Below are 20,461 nucleotides of genomic sequence, written 5' to 3' on the forward strand. Positions count from 1 at the left end.
CTGATATTTAGAATTTTAGTCATATTCTCAGGCTTTACCTAAGTATAGAATGTAAACTAATTGTTGCCCAATGTCTTATTCTTCAGAGTACTTATGTAGCTTGATGAAAATATTTAGAAAGATGATTTTTGGTATTTAAAACATATATAAGCTTTTTTTGGGGTGATGGATTCTACAATTTTGTTTTTTGTTTTCGCAAATCTCTCTTGTAACCTTTTTTTCTTCCATCTCTTTATTTTCTTCTCCCGAAAATTCTTTTGCTTTCTAAATTTGTTGTCAGTACGTTTGTTATATAATTCAAATTAATAGCCCTTGTTGCACGTATATTATACTTTATTCATCAATTGAAGCTTGAGAAATGGCCCAAAATGTAGCAAAAGAACACATACTTGACCTCAACAATAGCTTCCACCATTAAATTATATGTGGACTGCAAACAAACATATAGCAAAGTCTCGCCATTGTTGAAAGAAGATTTTATATATAGCTATAACAAGTCTCAAATATAATTTCGAAAATTCTCTCTAAAAAAAAGTTTTGAATAAAGTAAATAAAGCAAAAATATTTCCACGTAATAAATTACTGGAACAATTGCATGCATCTAGATAACAAACCTGTAGGTATGGCTTCAAGAACGACCAACCAGTCCCTATGAGGACGATCACAGTAAACAATAAAATCCCCTTAAAGAACCCAAACACGTAGAAGGCCACGTCCCACCCATGCGGCGTCCCGGTCCTCTTCACGTACCACGTATCCTCCGCAGCGCACACCAGCTTGAGCCCCTTGAACAGCAGCAACGCCCCCATCACCAAGTGAATCTTGTCCACCGTCGCACGCTTCTTGACGCAGATGAAGACCCACACCATGAAGAACACCGAGTACACCAGGAAGAAGGTGAAGTATATCTTGGGCAGCTGCGTCGTCCCCGCCGGCAGGTAATCCTTGTCGCCGCCGGCGCCTTCCACGTTGTACATCTCGGTCCTCACGTCCATGGTCACCTCGACGTCCGGCTGGCAGTTGCAGAACAGCAGGCTGTACTCATCTTGATTCGGGACCTCCACTGATCGGGTGCAGCTCCAGCCGGCGTCGAGGTCTTCGAATGTGAGGATCGGAACGACGAAGTGGCTCATGAGAGGGCAGAAGCGGTCGGTGTACAGGGATTCGTTCATGATGCCAGGGAACAGCGTCCGGCGGATGAGGAAGAAGCCCATGAACGTGGGGTTGACGTCGGATTTTTGTCGATGAGGTGGCGGCTTCCATGAGACGTCTTCGATGGAGACGACTGCATGGCCGCCATGCACGTACCCGAACTGCTCGAATAGGATTAGGTTCCTTGCGTCGGCGACGATTTTAGTGTTTTTGATCTCGGATTGGGTAACGGGCAGGGTGGATAGCAGGAAGGGGAGGAGGAGGAGGAGGTGGTGGTGCAGGGAATAATAGAGTGGGCCCATGAGATGGGGACTACTGTAAGATCAAAGATGAAAGAAGGAAAAGAATTGAATCAAGGACATGAAAAGGGAGAGAGATGATAGGGTGGTGGTGATGATGGTTACATTTCTTTTTGAGTTTTGGTAAGGGAACGTCCCAAGGGAAGAGAGGAGGGTGGTAAAGCAACAGAATATCGCTTTCCATGCCGTGGTTTGGGGGTGGTCAGACCGAATGGCTTTGACTGTTTGACATGTCCATGTAATTTGATGGGTTATATACCACCATGGAAATTATTAAACTGCCAGAATAACAGTTGTGTAACATGTAAAGCAGACGCTTAACATGTGTGACGTACATTGCATACAGTGGACATGATTGCTTGATAAATATGGCTCAGACTAATTAAGTCTCTTCTATATATGTGAACCATGCATATCATCTTATGCAACCCATGAGTCTTGCGTTCATACATAATATTATATATATGACCTGTAAGTAAACAGAGAATCTTTAGCCGCGTGAAAAATGAATTAGGCACTCATATAAGTTACACACTTTACCTGGTCGTTGGAAATATTGCATCCTGAAGTTTCCCCAAAATTTCCTCTTACTAGATATATCTTTATAATACTCATATATATCTGTGGTTAACCACAAACACTAAAATCCCCTAGGTGTGTACTTGTTCTGCAGATGAGAATAGAATCCTATCAATCCACAAAACAATCAATATTTAAAGAATTTGCTTTTAGGTTGGTTAGGCAGATATACAACTCAAGTCTTATAAATGGAAGAGCTGATGTACCATTTGTTGTCATCCATCTTGCGCTTCAGGACTGTACACTAACGCTATATATGTTTTCGCCTTTTCTTTCTCCAAGTGGGTGAGGCCCTGAAAAACTCCAAAGGATTTTGCTGTAACTTGTAATATTCATCTAGTATGCCTTGAAATCTGCAGACTACTAAAATAATAGAATTCTCAGGATGCACTAAACTTTAAAACTAATGCTCACATAATATTTAGAATTTTTTAATTTGTCATATAATTAACTAGTCATCTACAACCTCCCTACTTGCGGACCCAAGTTCATGGCAATGCTAAAGAGCAATGCAATTCTAAATTGAGGCATGCTTTTCAAATAAATAGGCCTCAACATGAAGAAAATTGGGAGAATTAATTAAAATAAAGGCATTATTCGCATCAACGATCATTAATTAATTGTCCTTTTTTATTTTGCGATAGCTATCGTTAATATGTATACTATGAAATGAATTCTTCATGGCAAGGTTTGCTGGTGCAATAAAGGGAAGGGTGAATGAAAAAGCACAAAAGAAAAGGAATGTCAACAAAGAATACAAAATCAAAAATATTATTTTAATAGTTAACTTTGAAGATAATCATTAGCCGTCGGACTGAAATTTTAACATAGTGCCACTGACCTCTTTATTTAGCTTGCAATTTCAAACATATCGACAGATTTATTATGGCTTAAATATTCTAATCACATTTAACTACTGTTTATGTTAATTGAGTTGTTTTTTGCCATTAATGTTGCTTTTTTTTTTCCCCTATCTAGTGCATGAAGATTAAATGGTGTTTCTACTGTATTAACTAACCTTTCAAATTTTAGTAGCACAAGAAGCATTCATCAATTTTTAAGGTCATGATATTTGTTCATACATATATTCAAATATTTCTAGAAACAAAAAAGAAAGTATAAGAATATAAATTAATTTCGTAAAAGAAATATAACCACTATATCTTAGTAGATTGGTTATCTTTAATGAAGAATAGCATTTGCCAAAATGCTAGAAAATTTTGTGTAGTATAATCATTCCTACTCCCAAATAACCTCCAAGCTGAATAAAAATCATCTGCTCTACTGAATATAAGTTGGTTTCATATATGATGAAACCAGACTATATATATATGGGTGAGTCATAGTTACCAAGAAATTTTTCTTTTTTTTTGAGAAAAAAAAGGGTTTCATGCACACGATTATTAATGCGAGAGTGATGCCTGTTGTCCCTCTCGGTACCACATAAAACTTCATTAGTTAAAAGACATCAAATTATTCTCGCATATCAATATTTTACTAGATATTGCCATTATTGCTTTATAAAGGCGCATGTTTTCTTCCTTTCCGCAGCAACAAGTCAGGAAGGAATGTTGCAGGAAGAACATAAATAATAACAATGCAGATAAAAATCTATATTTATCCGGGGATTCATCATCTCAATTATGTGCTTTACGATCATTTGGCAGATGACACAGCCTGACATCGTTTCCTAAGTAAAATGGATTGATTCTTTGTTTGAGTCTGGTATATATCTTAGTAGCTATAGCTAGCTGTTTTCTTCCAGAAGCAATGCCGCCCTTGCTTTCCCAATCCCTTAGAATGTCTGGTTCAAAAAGGAGATGGTCCACTCAAAGGCTCCTTTCCTCTTTGGTATTTGTTTAATATGGCGTATCCCACTGAACTACGATCACCATTACTCTTAATTATTCTAAAGTTTGATTGTTCTTTAAGCAAACCATATAAACAACACATATAAACAACACATGCAACTCATCTCAACTCGGTTCCACTTTCTCAGAGCTCAACTTGTTGATATAGCTCTAAAATTACTTAAAGAATGAGTGATACAATGTTTATTCTTTCAAATTAAGACATGATCAAATGCTACACTCTCTCGAGCTCCGCGAAAAATTGAAGATTAGGCTCTTGTCTCGGATAGCACATTACCGAGCCACCAAGACAAGAGGCTCTTGGCAATGGCATGTTATATTCACTGAATCCTTTCGATCATAATCAGAAAGCTTCTCGTAGTGAACATCTATTATAACTTTATCTGGTAGTGAACATCTATTATAACTTTATACTCCAATCCATACATCATCGGGACCAGGTGTCGCCAAGGCGAGGCGTCAAGGTCGTCTCCCCACGCTTAAACAATATAATAATAGATATTTTATTTCATGCTTACTCAAAATGGCATCCAACAACCCACATTCTAACTAATTAAATAAGATTGTTAAAGCCGAAAGCATGGCAAAAGGATCCTTGGATGTAGCATGTGGTGACATACCATAGGTTAGCTTTGTATATCAAGGGAACAACGGCCACCCACTACTTCTCTCAAGTTTTGGCGCATTCCTCTTCTTTTTTCTTTCTGATTAGGTGGCTGTCCCTCGAAGGCTTACGCCTCTATAAAAAGTCCCAAGATACGTGGTTGTAGGGTAAGTGGCTCGTACTTATTTTTAAAATGAACAAGGATCCAAGACTATGTCATTGAGGCACGGCAGGCCTTTTGATTTGATTCTCTGAATGGGCCATACTTATATTTCCAAAATTACCCTACTATGTGCTTGAAGCTAGCATGCTGCAATTGGTGCAACACAACTAGGTTTTGTCCGGATGCTTCCATATGCTTCACAATTAGCTAGAATAATCAATATACTGCATAAGAACATCAAATTTTTCGATTAAGAATGCACCATGTGTGGCATTAGGTGCATACCACGATGTGTCGAGATGCTTCCATATGCTACGTGTAGGATCATCAAATTATTCGATTAAGAATGTACCGCTAGGTCCGTACTACGATAAGTCTAGATGCTTCAATTTGTGACAAGTAGGGCCATCAAACTGCAACCAAGAAAGCAATGCTGATATTTGAAGTTAAATAAGGGAAAGTAGTTGCGCTAGGTGACCCAAGCAAACTCATTATTATGAGTACTTAGTAGGAGGCAGTGATGCACCAAAAAGAATTCCTTCAGATGCATATTTAAACATGGGCTAACATAATATAAGATGCATCTCAAAGGATTTAGGATGTGTTCGAACTAACAATTCGCCGCTTCTATTAAATGTAGGTTTAGATTCATATAGGATACTACTCAAAATCCGACCTAATTTGATATTGAGATTGTGTTTTCACTATGCTTTTAACTTTTGATCAATGAACCATTCTTGTTACGTTTACTAGACATATATTTACCATTTTCACATTTCTCAACAAATATAATATATCATTTTCACCAACATATTTTGGATTCCTATTAGATGAGTTATATTCAAGAAGATATTGCGCATGCTATGTACTTATTTGACAGGAACCGATCCCGCGTTGAGACCTACCTTGATTAAGCCTACTTATGTTCCCCAATTTGATGGAGACCTATCCCTAGCTCTCGCTTTTAATTAGGTCTAAGGGTATGGGTCCTTTTTTTTTTTTTTCCAACTAAATTCAATTGGATTGGTTGAGTTAATTGTATCCTTCTAAGTATCTATCTAAACATCGTCGTCCGTTAACCCTAGCAAGAAGATGGCTTCTTAACCTTCCATTGATGTTACCTGAGAAACATCACTAACAGGATGAGTTCAAAGTATCTAATGTTGCATGTAAATTTTCCCAGTCAAGTTATGATAAGACGACGCGGAGCACTACAAATTACTTGACACCTAAAGTTTTAGAAAACGACTTGACCGTGATATGGGATGTTGGTGCGCCAGAAAGTGAGGGTCCGTGTGGGCCATAATACTCTTGGTTTGAGATGGTTTGAACCGATTTTTATGGTCCTGGGTTGACTCTTGGTCAAATTTAGCCAACACGCTGTGGACTGGTCAGGTTCAAATCTATATAGGCCATCTGTTGACCTGAAGTGCCAACCCAACCCAAGGGTAAGGCGTTTCATGGCTAATTAGTGTGCACAACTGTGAAAAATTGACTCTCATATTGAGCCCGAGACCTGCCAACCGGCCTAGCAATAAGATAAAATAAAAAAGACAAGTAGGACTAAGCCACTAAGTATTCAACTAGATCTTTTTAGTTGCGAAGTTAAAACACCGAACTTCGTACTAGATCTTTTCGGAGTATAATATTTTAACTTCAACATTTTCATGATCTCAATTATTTTTGTTATTATATTTGGGGACCGTTCACTGAATCACTGTGATTAAACATCATATATAACTTGGTGCGAAACAGCTCATAACAGGGTGCTTGCTAGCTGCAACTGTTTAGCCAAGATATAGATTTCAAGATCACAGAGGACAAAAAGATCACTTCATAAGAATTAATAAAAATTCTGGATGGTGGTAGCAATAGTCGAATAAATTTTCATTGCTGGTACCATATCATCATTGTAACAAATCAATCAATAATCAAAAATGAATGAATTAAAAAAAAATAATATGAGGTATTACCGACGAACTGTTAGAATACATGATAATCAATAAAATATAAAAATTTTTATTGATTTATTACATATTTGACATGATATCACGTTGCAACGAATATTTTTTTTTTTTTTTTTTTTTGCAGTAGTCGAAGTTCATGGTACACAGGCCCCAAGGTTAACATGAAGAGGAGTTTGAGCACCATAAGAATAATATTGTGCAAAGATAGTGACCATTTAAGTAAATCCTCTCCTGATTACACGTTAGTGGGAGTGTGATGCTCTTGATAGGGACATAGCGCGGACGATTCGAAGTAGGGTATAAATACGAAGCCACGCTCCCCAACCATTGTCGCACTAACAGGGAGACAGCCTATAAGAGTGGTTCTTTAGGTAATTTGATCGGAACAATGGAGGGGCATTCCGGTTGGGGGACACTGGTAGATGGATGGAGGAAAGGTCCATGGACGGCCCAAGAAGATGAGATCCTCATTGAGCATGTCAACCAACATGGTGAAGGAAGATGGAACTCCATCTCCAAGCTAACAGGTGATCCACCAACTCGATCCCTATTCCCCATGCAAACTAAAGCAACTAATAATATATTTTTTTTTCTATGGACTTGGCGATTAATTGTGTTATACTATCATTTTGGAACTATATATGTTCATGTATATATCTTGTTGCATTGCTATGCCTTGATGATCTTAGCTTTAAATCAATTATATATTCTTCTTGGCTTTGTGTTGTAGGGCTTAGACGGAGTGGCAAGAGCTGCAGGCTAAGGTGGGTGAACTACCTAAGGCCTGACCTTAAAAGAGGGAAGATTACTCCCCATGAGGAGAATATCATTCTTGAGCTTCATGCTTTGTGGGGAAACAGGTGACACTACTCATAGAATTATTCTTTCTCTAATTATTAATGTTTTTTTGGGAATATATTTAATAAACTGAAGGCCATGGTATATGACAACGAGTAGGTGGTCCACAATTGCTCGGAGCCTCCCTGGGAGGACCGACAACGAGATCAAGAACTACTGGAGGACCCATTTCAAGAAGAGCAAGCCTTCGAAGAATATCGAGAGGGCGAGAGCTCGGTTTTTGAGGCAGCAACAGGAGCAACACAAGCTGAAAGAAGAGCAGCGCCAAGAAGAGCAGCAACAAGCTGATATGAGAGGGATGATGATGACCCAAGTAGAGGAAGCAGCACTTGCACCACAGGAGATGCAGGAGATGGCCTATATGTACCCCTTAACCTCTATGCTTCAATGGGGTGGTGGCAGCTGCTCTGTGAGCGATGGCTCCAGCGAGGAAGAGGTGTGGGGGAGCCTGTGGAACCTTGATGACATACATGATGATCTAGATGGGGCATGTCGTGGCGGTTTAACACTGCAAGATCAAGTACTTACTTTCTACTGAGACGAATATATACATATATATATATGTAATTAATATTAGCTCTCATGAAGAGAGAGAGAGAGAGAGAGAGTGGGGGGGTGGGGGGGGGGGGGTTTAAATATGTTATGTTGGTGGATAAGGATGCAAGCAATCCACTTTGAGCACTCATATTTTATGATCTCTTGAAACTTCACTTTGATGCTAAACTTTTCCTATCCATCTTTTTGTGACTTTATATGATCGATGAAAATATAAATATATGTAAAAGAACCCATTTCTCTGAAGTCCTATGGAAATTAAATGATTTGCATCTCTCTCTCTCTCTCTCATGTTCATTCCACTAACAAGAATCTAATCATCTATGTTGCTTGGTTTTAAAAAAGGCACGCCAAAAAAAAAAAAAAAAGAAGAATATTTTGTTGTGCATGATAGTAGTTGTAATCCGAGTGCGATTGCTATGTCCAGCCCAATGTTGGAGAGGCAGAGCATCTCGGAGAATAAAATCTCTAACTTGATAACAACCAGCACTAATACAAGCTGCATAGTTTTATAAGAGGCAGGAAAAGATAATTATCTAATTGAAGTTAAAAATGGGAGGTGTTGATCTTTTTATAAGTAAATCATTTTTTCCTTTCAAGTAAAGCCTATATATAATTAAATTATCACTTTTATTCATCTGGAAAAGAAAGCAATTGATGGTTACGTGTCCTCTATGGGCAGCAAAGAGGTTGGCCGATCCGAACTCTGATATGTTTTATTTACTGAATTCATTTATGCAACTATTCAAGTGAGAAAGCATAGTCTTGTGTAATTTAGGTGAGTTAAAACTAGCTAAATAAGGAACATTTTTTTAAATATATTTGCTAGTATTGCACTACTATGAGAACCAGCGTTCTGCAGGTGATACACATATTCATGTTACTGCTACGATGGTTATTAATTAGGGTATATACTTTTTGGACTCAAATAGTACTTCAAAAATTCATGCCCTTAGTATGCTAGTTGATACTAAACATGGTTCTATCTTTCATGCGAAAGAAGAATTCACCTTGCTTCATCACTAGTCCATATTTCATCACCCACTGTACAGATCTCAAAGCATTTCATAGTCTATCGTTCATCTGCTTGCATAGATCTCAAAGCCACTGGTAGATGATCAAATGGTAAATTCGCACGAAAGAAGGTAAATCCTTCTTTTGTGTGAAGGATGCAACTATAATCCAATTGTTACATGTCTATATATTTTCATCCTTGAGGTTGTGCATGGAATTGCCAATATACCGACATGTTTCATAAGTAGTAGATTGCCGGCTAAAATTTTAATCGAGCTTATTTAATAAATTACCAGAATTTGCCCCGAAGAGCCAACCCTAATAAGCTTGAGAACCCCACCCCACCAAAAGGAAAAATATACTTAGCTCGACAAGCAAGCTCAAACAAGCTTGCACAATTAGTTCTGCAGGTTGCTAAGATCATATACACCTTCCTCATTTCCAGCTGAGCCTGAGAATTTTAGTGCCCAGTTTGGCTTAGGTCATCTAAATCCAAAATGGGGATAGACATCTCCTTTACCTTAATTTGAAAGCAAAAGTAAAATCAGGTAATATTTTGCCACCTACCCTGAATTTTCTAGCCAAAATGTCTTTGTCATCTTGAACATTGGACATGTTTGAGGCAAAAAAAAAAACATAATCAATCTATGATCTTTTGGAACTTTCATGTATTTGGTCTTAGACCAATAAATTTAACGTGACTGTTCCCAAAAAAAATCTTGGTGTAGATAAGGATCAGGAGAAGCTCTTGATGGATCAATCAAAGCACTATAAATAAAATATTCCAATTAGGTAATTCACCTAGAATAACGACTGAAGTAATTTTTTTATCCCTATGGTTGCATGCACGATCTTAAGCCCCTAAAGCATAGTAGAAAGCGTGCAGAAATCTGGTCAACCTACTTTCTTACACCGTAAGGCCATATGGTTAATGTTGGCATATGTTTTAAGTCTAAAATATGCATGGCATAGGTTTTTCTAGTGCTTTTTATGCCTAATATGAGTACATCTAAGAAGATCAGAAAATAAAATATAGTAGAGAAGAAGAGAGATGTTGTAGTGGCCCCACAGTATTACCACCTAAAGGGGCGTTTAGTGTAGGGTGATCTATTTAGGATCAAGGATGACGTAGATAGAGATAATGAGATCACCATATTTGGTTATACAATGGTGATCCTACGTAGCGATAATTTTAAATACCCCCATCCCTCAAATCAGCATCCAATGCGGTGATAGCTAGGAAACCCGCTCTTGAGGATGGATATCCAATATCATATATTACGATGATCTTATATTAAAATATATTAATCAAAATATTCTCACGATTGAGAGACTTCGGGAAAGAGGAAACTTTTTTTGTCATGATATTTTTTCCATGTGTGTGGGGTGGATAGTTGAGACATCTTCTCCATGGAAGAAAGAAATGCACATGGGTACTTAGGGCGTCATTTCCACAGCATCATCTCCATGGAAGAGAAGAAAATCCTTCATTTTCTTCCTTCTCTCGTCACGCTGATTAGAAAGAGAAAAATATATCTGATTTTATTCTAAAATTTTCTCAATTCCAATTCTCATTCTCAACTCCCAACAAATTGTCAGGGATATTTTTGATATTATATAGTCAGCATCTTGAATTTTTGTAGCATACCAAACAAGTAGCTTGTACATATCCAAAATCTTTAATCACTATCCTATGACAAATTAAACATCATGATCTTAGATCACTAAAGATTAGATCATCTTAAAATTTGAATTACCAGTGATTTTAGATCGCCCAAACACCCCTAAGTGTTATGCTACATAGGATGTAATTAATCCAGTACACGGCTCTATTAACCTCGTGGCATACATGAGTGGCATGGAAGTTGATGCACCCTCTCATCAATTTGCCAATGTTTTGCATAACGGTTGTCCATAACCCACATTCATGTGACTCTAAATCTATCCAATCACCATAGCTGAGTCACTGCAGTTTAGCTTGGTTAACTTGGCAAAAAAGAGTTAGTTTAGATATAGTATAGTTTTCCACAATTATTCAAGCTACATAACGATTCATGAATTTTTATTGTTGGTTTAAATAAGGTGAAACCTTTTCCATATCCATGAAGGAGACTTCGATGGTAATTACTAGACTGATGTTTCTCTGCATACAATTTCAGCATTTGAATTGTAAATTTTTTGTACGCGTCCGCAAAAAAATATTGAAAACAAAAAAGTCACAACAAAAAGTCAGACAACCTTGCTTCTTCGTTTATTTTTTTAATAATTTTTAAATAAAAATAATAAGAAAATAGGTATGTTCGTGGAAAATTCATACAGATCATAAATTGTGGCGGAGATGGGATTGAGTTGAATCCAGGTACCAGCGAACTAAATCCATTGGCACTCTCGTAACAGAACCCAGTTTACAGACCGTTTTATTCTATTATCACGTTGGATGATGGATAATATATGTTTGAATGTATATAAACGTTATAAATAGATATATATAATTACGTAAATATTTATTGGAATCATATATAAGGCTTAAAAGCAAGCTGTGCTATAATCCACTGGCTGTACCCTTCTCCATTCGGAGGTGGTTTTCTTTTGAAATCAAGATAGGTGATTTCTTTCTTTTCTTTTCTTTTTTTTTTTTTTTTTAAGTTTTTGACATGAATAATTTTTCTATTATTTGGTCGAAATATTCATGGCACCCTTGACACCATTTTCAATTAAAAAATTGTAAGATTGTGTTATAGATTTAAATGGCCAAACTTGCTTGCTTTATGAGTAATAAAATGATTCGTATCAAATAATGATATGTATTAACTTCCTTAGAACATTCAAAGGGATTGTTGGCCGAGGAAGTCACAGAAGTTGCAGCAAATACAAATTAACTCCCTTTGTGACTACTGGAGCGTGCATAAGTGAATCATGTTAAATGTATGATCTGAAAAATTAATTATTGACTAATATATTATATTTTTTTAAAATATATTTTTATATTTAATTTATTAAAATTAATAAATAAATATTTTTTTTATTTATTCATATCTAATGTATCTGTGAATCATCCAAAAAATTAATGGACAATGACACATATTCTTAAGAGTTGAGAATTTGAGACATATGTCATTATAAGTAACTCCTGAATTGCTCCCGATCGTTGAATCATCACGGAGATGGCGATGAATTCATTAAGATTAATGCACGGATTGCTTTCCCTTTCGGATAGACGAGTTTCGAGTTTATAATATAGAGATACTAGAGCGAAAGTATAAGTGGTTGTTAAAGAACAACGGTACTGAGCGTGATCAAGAACGAGAAGTCATATGGATGTCTGCTCATTCATTAGTGACTATCTCGATGCTGTAGTTGTGCGAGTAATTATTTGACCTGCAGTGCTTCGACTGCTTACAGTAGGATTACTGTAGTTTCATAACATATAAACATAGTCCTTAGTCATTTGGGGCCTGACGGTATTCATTGGCTGCAGTAGATTCGCTGTAGGAGTAGAAATACACTTATAGGGGTCTATCGGCCTTGATAGTTAAGGAGTAGTTCTATGTGACCTAAAAGGTTAAGTCCTTAAGTTTGTGATCACAGCAGCGTGATAATGGAAAGAAGTTTCCATAGGATTCACAATTGAACTCAAGCTAATTATATCTATCATATGACGAATACTTAGGATTTGACAAAGTTCTATGACCTACATCCCATCGGGACTCTCAATAAAAAAACTTGATCACACGATAATTGCATTTAGGGGTTCAAATTTTTTTATTTTTTTAGATTGCCACTACATGCTACTAAGCATCATTGGTGGATTGTGAGAACTCATTTGGATTATTTTCAGAATCAACGATTCTTGTTGAGTTGAATTAGAATTGTTCCGATCCATCGAAAGGAGTTTCGATGATACTGTAATGAAGATCACAGTATGTCTCACTATCAGACAGAATAGAATCTGAAGAATCACACACAAAAGGAGCTTGACCTAATCAATAATTTAGATCATAATCAAATTATCAATTGGATTGATGGTTTAATTTAAAAACTGCTAATTTGTGAGAGTTACAAATTTAGTAACTGCTAAGTATTAGCATGAGGGACTTAATTGCAAGTGTTGTAATTTAATTGGATCTGATTAAATTATGGATCAAATCCTAATTAATTTACATCAGATTTAATTTAATTGGATTTGAATTAATTTAAGGCTAATTGGATTTAGTTATCCAAGTTAGACTTGGATTTCAATCTTGATTTAGATTAAGTTTGACAGTCTTTTCGAATTGGACTTGAATCGAGCTCGAATTAGATTCGATTGAATCTAAATTGGATCCAATTGATCTTGACCACCTAAGCGCACTTTATCTAAGCTTCTCTCTATTGATTCGCCGACCAAAGAGGAGTGGGGCGCTGATCTTCACGCCCTCTTTCTTGGTTGCATATGTGAGATAAGAAGAGGAGGTGCCAACTGTAACACCCTGAACCGAAGACGTGGTAGTTTGAGAGACTTGCATTTCATATTAGTATTTACTTAAATGTGACATGATTTATTATTCCTAATACATCTAAGTATTGAATGAGTAGTTGATTAGTGAAATAAAATATAACTCTAATTATTAATTAAGAGAAAATGGTTGAAGAATACTCTGCGCCACCACCCGGCCCCCCTCGCACCTCCTCCGCTTCTCTGTGCACACCCCCCCCCCAAAACCCACTGGTGGTCCGCAACTCCTCCGCGTGTTGGCCCCCTCCCCCCAGGTGCACCCCCCCATGCCTCCTTCGTGCCACCACCCGGCCCCCCGCACCTCCTCCACTTCTCTGCGCTATCCCCTCTCCCCTCTGTGGGATCGGTGCCTCCTCGGACCCACCCGTCCAAACTCCTAGTGGTCCGCGGCTCCCCTACACCCCCCCCGAACGCCCGTACCTCCTCCGATCCACCACCATCCTCCCAATCCCCCTGGAAGTCCACGACTCCTCCACCCTCTTCCTCCACATCCGATGCCGGCACCTCCTCTGCACTTCTGGTCCCACCTCCCCACCCACTGACCTCGGCCCATTGCTTCACCCAGGCGCCGCCGCCGCATCCCTGGCCATCAATGGCCCATGACTTCTTCGTGCCGTTGCCGCCACGCCCCCAACTCCCGGTGCCCGTGGCTTCACCTCCTATCCTCCGATGACCAAAGAAGATTTTTTGAAAAAAAAATAATTTGATTATGGCTAAAATAATTTTAATTTTTGAAATATTTATTATATCAATCATGCACTGAAATTTCATCAAACTGAAATCTAAATGATCCATATTTTATCTGATGATTTAAAATAGATAAAAAAAAAGCTTTTGGAGCATCACAGGAAAACAATGATTATATTTTATAATATGAATAAATTTTAGATAAATATAATAAATCATTGTAAATAACAAAAATCAATGTGGATATGGTGGCTGAGAGATAAGCAACAACTAAAGATCCTGTCTGTATATATATATATATATATATATATATATATATATATATATATATATATATATATATATATATATATATATATATATATATATATATATAATGCTAGTTCTTCTACGGATGCCGTTGGAGCCTTATCTTATTAATTTATTTATTTAAAAAAATTAAAAGATTAAAAAAATCAAACATTGATCATAATCTTAATAATGAAATGAGCGAAGCTTCCCCCAACTATTTACAATTGGTTTTATATTGTCGACAATTACAAAGAGGCCAACAATATCATTACAAAAGCATCAGTATAAACTGGATATGGAGTGAACGTATGATCAGATAAGTTGGACTTTTCTATGATGAATACTCAGGAGCTCGTTTCGAGAAGGGATGGTTCATTGGATCATGGACTGCATCGAGCGTCCGAGCTTCACCACCCTCATCAACGGTACTCCGACGAAATTTTGTCTTTTCTATAGGCCTTCGCTAATGTTGTCATCTCTCTCCCTATCTATTTATTTTATGTGCTCATGCCTTATCCAGAGCATTGAGAGCTATGGTTTAAGGTCGGTCTCTAGAGCCGTATTGGCTTACCCTAGGTGTCCACCTGCTTTCGCACCTTCTCTTTGCAGACAACTGCCTCTTCATCGAGCATACTTCCATCCGAAATGCAGTGCGCTTTGTCTCCATTGTCAGGGCCTACTGTCGGATGTCGGGGTGGTTAGTCAATATTCAGAAGTCTGCTGTCATCTTCAGTCTGAAGACGAAGGCCCAGGACAGATTGGTAATCAGGCACATCTTGAGTATTCTGGAGCAATCAGAGATGCTGACTTATCTCGAGGTTCTAATCACAGACCGTCGTTTACGGCGAATTGAGTATAGACCCCTGGAGCAGCGGATTCAGGAGCATCTTCAAGGATGGCATGCCAACGCTCTCTCCTTCATGTGCAGGATCACCTTGGTGAGATCATTGTTGAGCTCTATTTTGATTTACCTATTAGCTCATATGGTTGTCTCTGTTGCTTGTATTAGAGGGATGGAGCAGCAGTTTCGTAATTTTTTTGGGATCCACCTGCAACCGTCATCGGATCCATCTACTTTTCTGGGAGGTGGTGTGTCAGCCCTTACGGGATGATGGTTTGAGGATCCATTTCTTATTGATGAGGAGGGAGGCTCTGTTTGTCAGATATGCGAATAGATTTCTGATCCAATCGGACTGCTTGTAAATTTTTTAAATGCGTCCATACAAAAATATTGAAAATTCATCTCTCCTTGTCGCAACAAAAAAAAGTCAGACAACCTTGTTCTTCATTTATTTTTTTAATAATTTTTAAATAAGAATAATAAGAAAATAGGTATGTTCGGGAAATTCATAGAGATCATAAATTGTGGCGGAGATGGGATTGAGTTGAATCCAAGTACCAGCGAACTAAATCAATTGGCACTCTCGTAACAGAACCAAGTTTACATGCAGTTTCATCCTATTATCAGGTAAAATGATAGATAATGTTGGGTATAAAATACCCCCAGCCGAAGTCCTCAACAGAATCAACGACTCCACCCACGATGCCGACCTCAAAGGAAGACTCCGTCCGGGCTCCTACGGGAGCCGGGCTTCGCCCTCGACTCCAACGACTGCAGACAGACTTCGTCCGGACTCCTACGGGAGTCGGACTCCGCCGACAACTCCAACCGCAAGTAGACTCCGCCCGGACTCCTACGGGAGACGGGCTTCGTCCTCAACATCAACTGCCGGTAAGCCTTGTCCGGACTCCTATGGGAGCCAGAATTCAAATTTGTCTTTAATTGCAGGAAGACTCCGTCCGGACTCCTACGAAAGCCGGGCTTCGCCCTCGACTCCAACGACTACAGACAGACTTCATCCGGACTCCTACGGGAGCCGGACTCCGCCGACAACTCCAACCGCAAGTAGACTCCGCCCGGACTCCTACGGGAGCCGGGCTTCGTCCTCAACATCAACTGCCGGTAAGTCTTGTCCGGACACCTACGGGAGCCGGACTTCGCCTTTGTCTTTAATTGCAGGAAGACTCCGCCCGGACTCCTACGGAAGCCGGGCTTCGCCCTCGACTCCAACGACTGCAGATAGACTTCGTCCGGACTCCTACGGGAGCCAGACTCCGCCGACAACTCCAACCGCAAGTAGACTCCGCTCGGACTCCTACGGGAGCCGGGCTTCGTCCTCAACATCAACTGCCGGTAAGCCTTGTCCGGACTCCTACGGGAGCCAGACTTCGCCTTTGTCTTTAATTGCAGGAAGACTCCGCCCGGACTCCTACGGGAGCCGGGCTTCGCCCTCGACTCCAACGACTGCAGACAGACTTTGTCCGGACTCCTACGGGAGCCGGACTCCGCCGACAACTCCAACCGCAAGTAGACTCCGCCCGGACTCCTACGGGAGCCGGGCTTCGTCCTCAACATCAACTGCCGGTAAGCCTTGTCCGGACTCCTACGGGAGCCGGACTTCGCCTTTGTCTTTAATTGCAGGAAGACTCCGCCCGGACTCCTACGGGAGCCGGGCTTCGCCCTCGACTCCAACGACTGCAGACAGACTTTGTCCGGACTCCTACAGGAGCCGGACTCCACCGACAACTCCAACCGCAAGTAGACTCCGCCCAGACTCCAATGGGAGCCGGGCTTCGTCCTCAACATCAACTGCCGGTAAGCCTTGTCCGGACTCCTACGGGAGCCGGACTTCGCCTTTGTCTTTAATTGTAGGAAGACTCCGCCCGGACTCCTACGGGAGCCGGGCTTCGCCCTCGACTCCAATGACTGCAGACAGACTTCGTCCGGACTCCTACGGGAGCCGGACTCCGCCGACAACTCCAACCGTAAGTAGACTCTGCCCGGACTCCTACGGGAGCCGGGCTTCGTCCTCAACATCAACTACCGGTAAGCCTTGTCCGGACTCCTACAGGAGCCGGACTTCGCCTTTGTCTTTAATTGCAAGAAGACTCCGCCCGGACTCCTACGGGAGCCGGGCTTCACCCTCGACTCCAACGACTGCAGACAGACTTCGTCCGGACTCCTACGAGAGCCGGACTCCGCCGACAACTCCAACCGCAAGTAGACTCCGCCCGGACTCCTACGGGAGCCGGGCTTCATCCTCAACATCAACTGCCGGTAAGCCTTGTCCAGACTCCTACGGGAGCCGGACTTCGCCTTTGTCTTTAATTGCAGGAAGACTCCGCCCGGACTCCTACGGGAGCCGGGCTTCGCCCTCGACTCCAACGACTGCAGACAGACTTCGTCCGGACTCCTACGGGAGCCGGACTCCGCCGACAACTCCAACCGCAAGTAGACTCCGTCGGGACTCCTACGGGAGCCGGGCTTCGTCCTCAACATCAACTGCCGGTAAGCCTTGTCCGGACTCCTACGGGAGCCGGACTTCGCCTTTGTCTTTAATTGCAGGAAGACTCCGCCCGGACTCCTACGGGAGCCGGGCTTCGCCCTCGACTCCAACGACTGCAGACAGACTTCGTCCGGACTCCTACGGGAGCCGGACTCCACCGACAACTCCAACCGCAAGTAGACTCCGTCCGGACTCCTACGGGAGCCGGGCTTCATCCTCAACATCAACTGCCGGTAAGCCTTGTCCGGACTCCTACGGGAGCCGGACTTCGCTTTTGTCTTTAATTGCAGGAAGACTCCGCTCGGACTCCTACGGGAGCCGGGCTTCGCCCTCGACTCCAACGACTGCAGACAGACTTCGTCCGGACTCCTACGGGAGCCGGACTCCGCCGACAACTCCAACCGCAAGTAGACTCCGCCCGGACTCCTATGGGAGCCGGGCTCCGTCCTCAACATCAGCTGCCGGTAAGCCTTGTCCGGTCTCCTACGGGAGCCGGACTTCGCCTTTAACTTCAATTGCAGGAAGACTCCGCCCGGACTCCTACGGGAGCTGGGCTTCATCCTCGACTCCAACGGCTGCAGACAGACTTCGTCTGGACTCCTACAGGAGCCGGACTCCACCGACAATTTCGACTGCCGGTAAGATCCGTCCGGACTCCTACGGGAGTCGGACTCCGCACCTGATTTTGATTGTAGGGGACTCCGTCCGGACTCCTACGGGAGCCGGGCTCCGCCCGCGACTTCAACTCCGAGAGGACTCCGCCCAGACTCCTACAGGAGCCGGACTCCGCCGACAACTCCAACCGCAAGGAGGACTCCGCCCGGACTCCTACGGGAGCCAGACTCCGTCATCAGCCCCGACCGCTGCCGAACTTCAACCGACGGATCTGCACTCCCAAGCAGGCCACAATAACGGCCACGATCCTGCTCCACTTCCTGCGGCAGATTTCGCGTAGCTCCATCACCCCCTGGCAGGCCACGATAATGGACAACACTACTCCACTCCCTGCGGCGGACCCTACGCGGCTCCTTTATTCTCTGGCAAGCCATATTAACGACCACGATTCTGCTCCACTCCCTACGGCAGATCCTGTGCGATTCCACCACTCCCTGACGAGTCATGACAGCGAACGTCGCTCCACTCCCCGTAACTGATTCCACGTAGCGAGCCACGGCAATGGCCACGATCCCACTCCACTACCCTTCGCAATAAATTCTTTCTGACTCTGGGCGGTCCGCTGCCAGACGGTTACGGATGTCGCTGTCAGGCTACTGCCCCCGCCGCCTATAAAAGGGACCCCAGATACGTTATTCTATAAGCTCTAGTTTTTACCTAAAACTCTGCTAAATTCTCCGTTCGAGCACTCCATTCTTGTTGAGGCAGAGAACTGACTTGAGCATCGGAGGGTCTTGCCGGAGCAACCCCACCTCCGGTTTAGACTTCCTTTGCAGGTCCCGACGGCGACCGCTACTTCCCCGACTCCAGCTTCTCCGGCGCAAGCGAATTTTTGCACCAACAGGATTGGCGCTAGAGGAAGGGCTTTGTGTCTTCGCAATACCCTTGTTCTTAAAGGAGCGCTCAACGGATCCACCTCCGGTCGTCTTATCCGGCACCCACTCCCCCTTTCCTCATCTGATGCCTTCTCGCGAGGCATTCGCGCAACTACCTTCGGCTATGGTCGCCGATAAGGAGTGGCCGGATGACCGGCCTCTGCCGGATTCCGTCAACGCCATCTCGGGAGAATCCCGGTGGGAGGCAACCAACATACCAGCTGCATCCCCCAAGCGACAAAAAGTTGAAGAACCCATAACTTTTACCGAAGAAGATGCCCAGGGAGTCCAATTCCCTTATAACGACGCGGTCGTAGTTTCCTTGAATGTGGTGAATTACGACGTCCGTCGCATTCTTGTCGACAATGGAAGTTCGGTCGACATCTTGTTCTACGATGCCTTTTCAAGAATGTCCGCTCTTGACGATCATCTGAGACCGATTTGCTCCCCCTTGATAGGGTTTACCGGTGACGCCGTTCCGACGGAGGGAACGATAGCTTTGACTGTGGCCGCGGGTCAGTATCCAAAGCAGTCCAGGGCTCTGGTGAATTTCTTGGTGGTAAAGGCGCCATCCGCCTACAATGCAATCCTTGGCCGACCCGGCCTCAATGCTCTCAGAGCTGTCGTTTCAACCTACCATTTGAAGTTGAAGTTCCCCACCAACCAGGGGATCGGAGAGGTCCGGAGAGACCAAGCCCTGGCCAGACATTGCTACAACATCGCCTTATAAAGAAGCGATCGGGCTGACCCCTATCCGTCGATGGATTGGATGCTCGCGACGACCTCACCGAAGAAAGGGGCGGCCCAATCGAAGATCTGGTACCAGTCCCCCTGAATGATGGGAACGCGGAGCATGTGGCGTTAATTGGCTCCAACCTGGGGGAGGAGGTGCGGACGCGTCTTATTGATTTCCTCTGAAGGAATGCGGACGTTTTCGCTTGGGTTCCGGCGGACATGCCGGGGATTGACACGGAAGTCATGGAGCATCATCTGACAGTCGATCCGAAGCATCGACCGATGAAAGAAAAA

General features: G+C 42.2%; 2 protein-coding genes across 2 annotated transcripts; one reads left to right on the plus strand and one right to left on the minus strand.

Moving 5' to 3' along the window:
* Positions 1-524: 524 nt before the first annotated feature.
* LOC105043226 (protein CANDIDATE G-PROTEIN COUPLED RECEPTOR 7) lies at positions 525-1,577 on the minus strand. Its single transcript, XM_073256061.1, has one exon. It carries the CDS (start codon positions 1,452-1,454, stop codon positions 525-527), a length of 930 nt encoding a protein of 309 aa, XP_073112162.1. The 5' UTR covers positions 1,455-1,577.
* Positions 1,578-6,982: 5,405 nt separating this feature from the next.
* On the plus strand, positions 6,983-8,093 carry LOC105043192 (uncharacterized). Its single transcript, XM_010920648.4, has 3 exons — positions 6,983-7,162; positions 7,366-7,495; positions 7,593-8,093. The coding sequence occupies exons 1-3, from the start codon at positions 7,024-7,026 to the stop codon at positions 8,029-8,031; spliced, it is 708 nt and encodes a 235-aa protein (XP_010918950.1). The 5' UTR covers positions 6,983-7,023; the 3' UTR covers positions 8,032-8,093.
* Positions 8,094-20,461: the final 12,368 nt, after the last annotated feature.

Source organism: Elaeis guineensis, chromosome 4 (genome assembly GCF_000442705.2).
Source record: "Elaeis guineensis isolate ETL-2024a chromosome 4, EG11, whole genome shotgun sequence".
NCBI classification, from domain to species: Eukaryota; Viridiplantae; Streptophyta; class Magnoliopsida; order Arecales; family Arecaceae; genus Elaeis; species Elaeis guineensis.

Excerpts from the sequence above, each read along its gene's own strand:
- LOC105043226 (XM_073256061.1), bottom strand. The coding sequence starts at position 1,454 with ATGGGCCCACTCTATTATTCCCTGCACCACCACCTCCTCCTCCTCCTC.
- LOC105043192 (XM_010920648.4), top strand. The coding sequence starts at position 7,024 with ATGGAGGGGCATTCCGGTTGGGGGACACTGGTAGATGGATGGAGGAAA. Across the intron at positions 7,163-7,365 it reads CTCCATCTCCAAGCTAACAG|GGCTTAGACGGAGTGGCAAG; the intron begins GTGATCCACCAA and ends TTTGTGTTGTAG. Across the intron at positions 7,496-7,592 it reads CATGCTTTGTGGGGAAACAG|GTGGTCCACAATTGCTCGGA; the intron begins GTGACACTACTC and ends GACAACGAGTAG.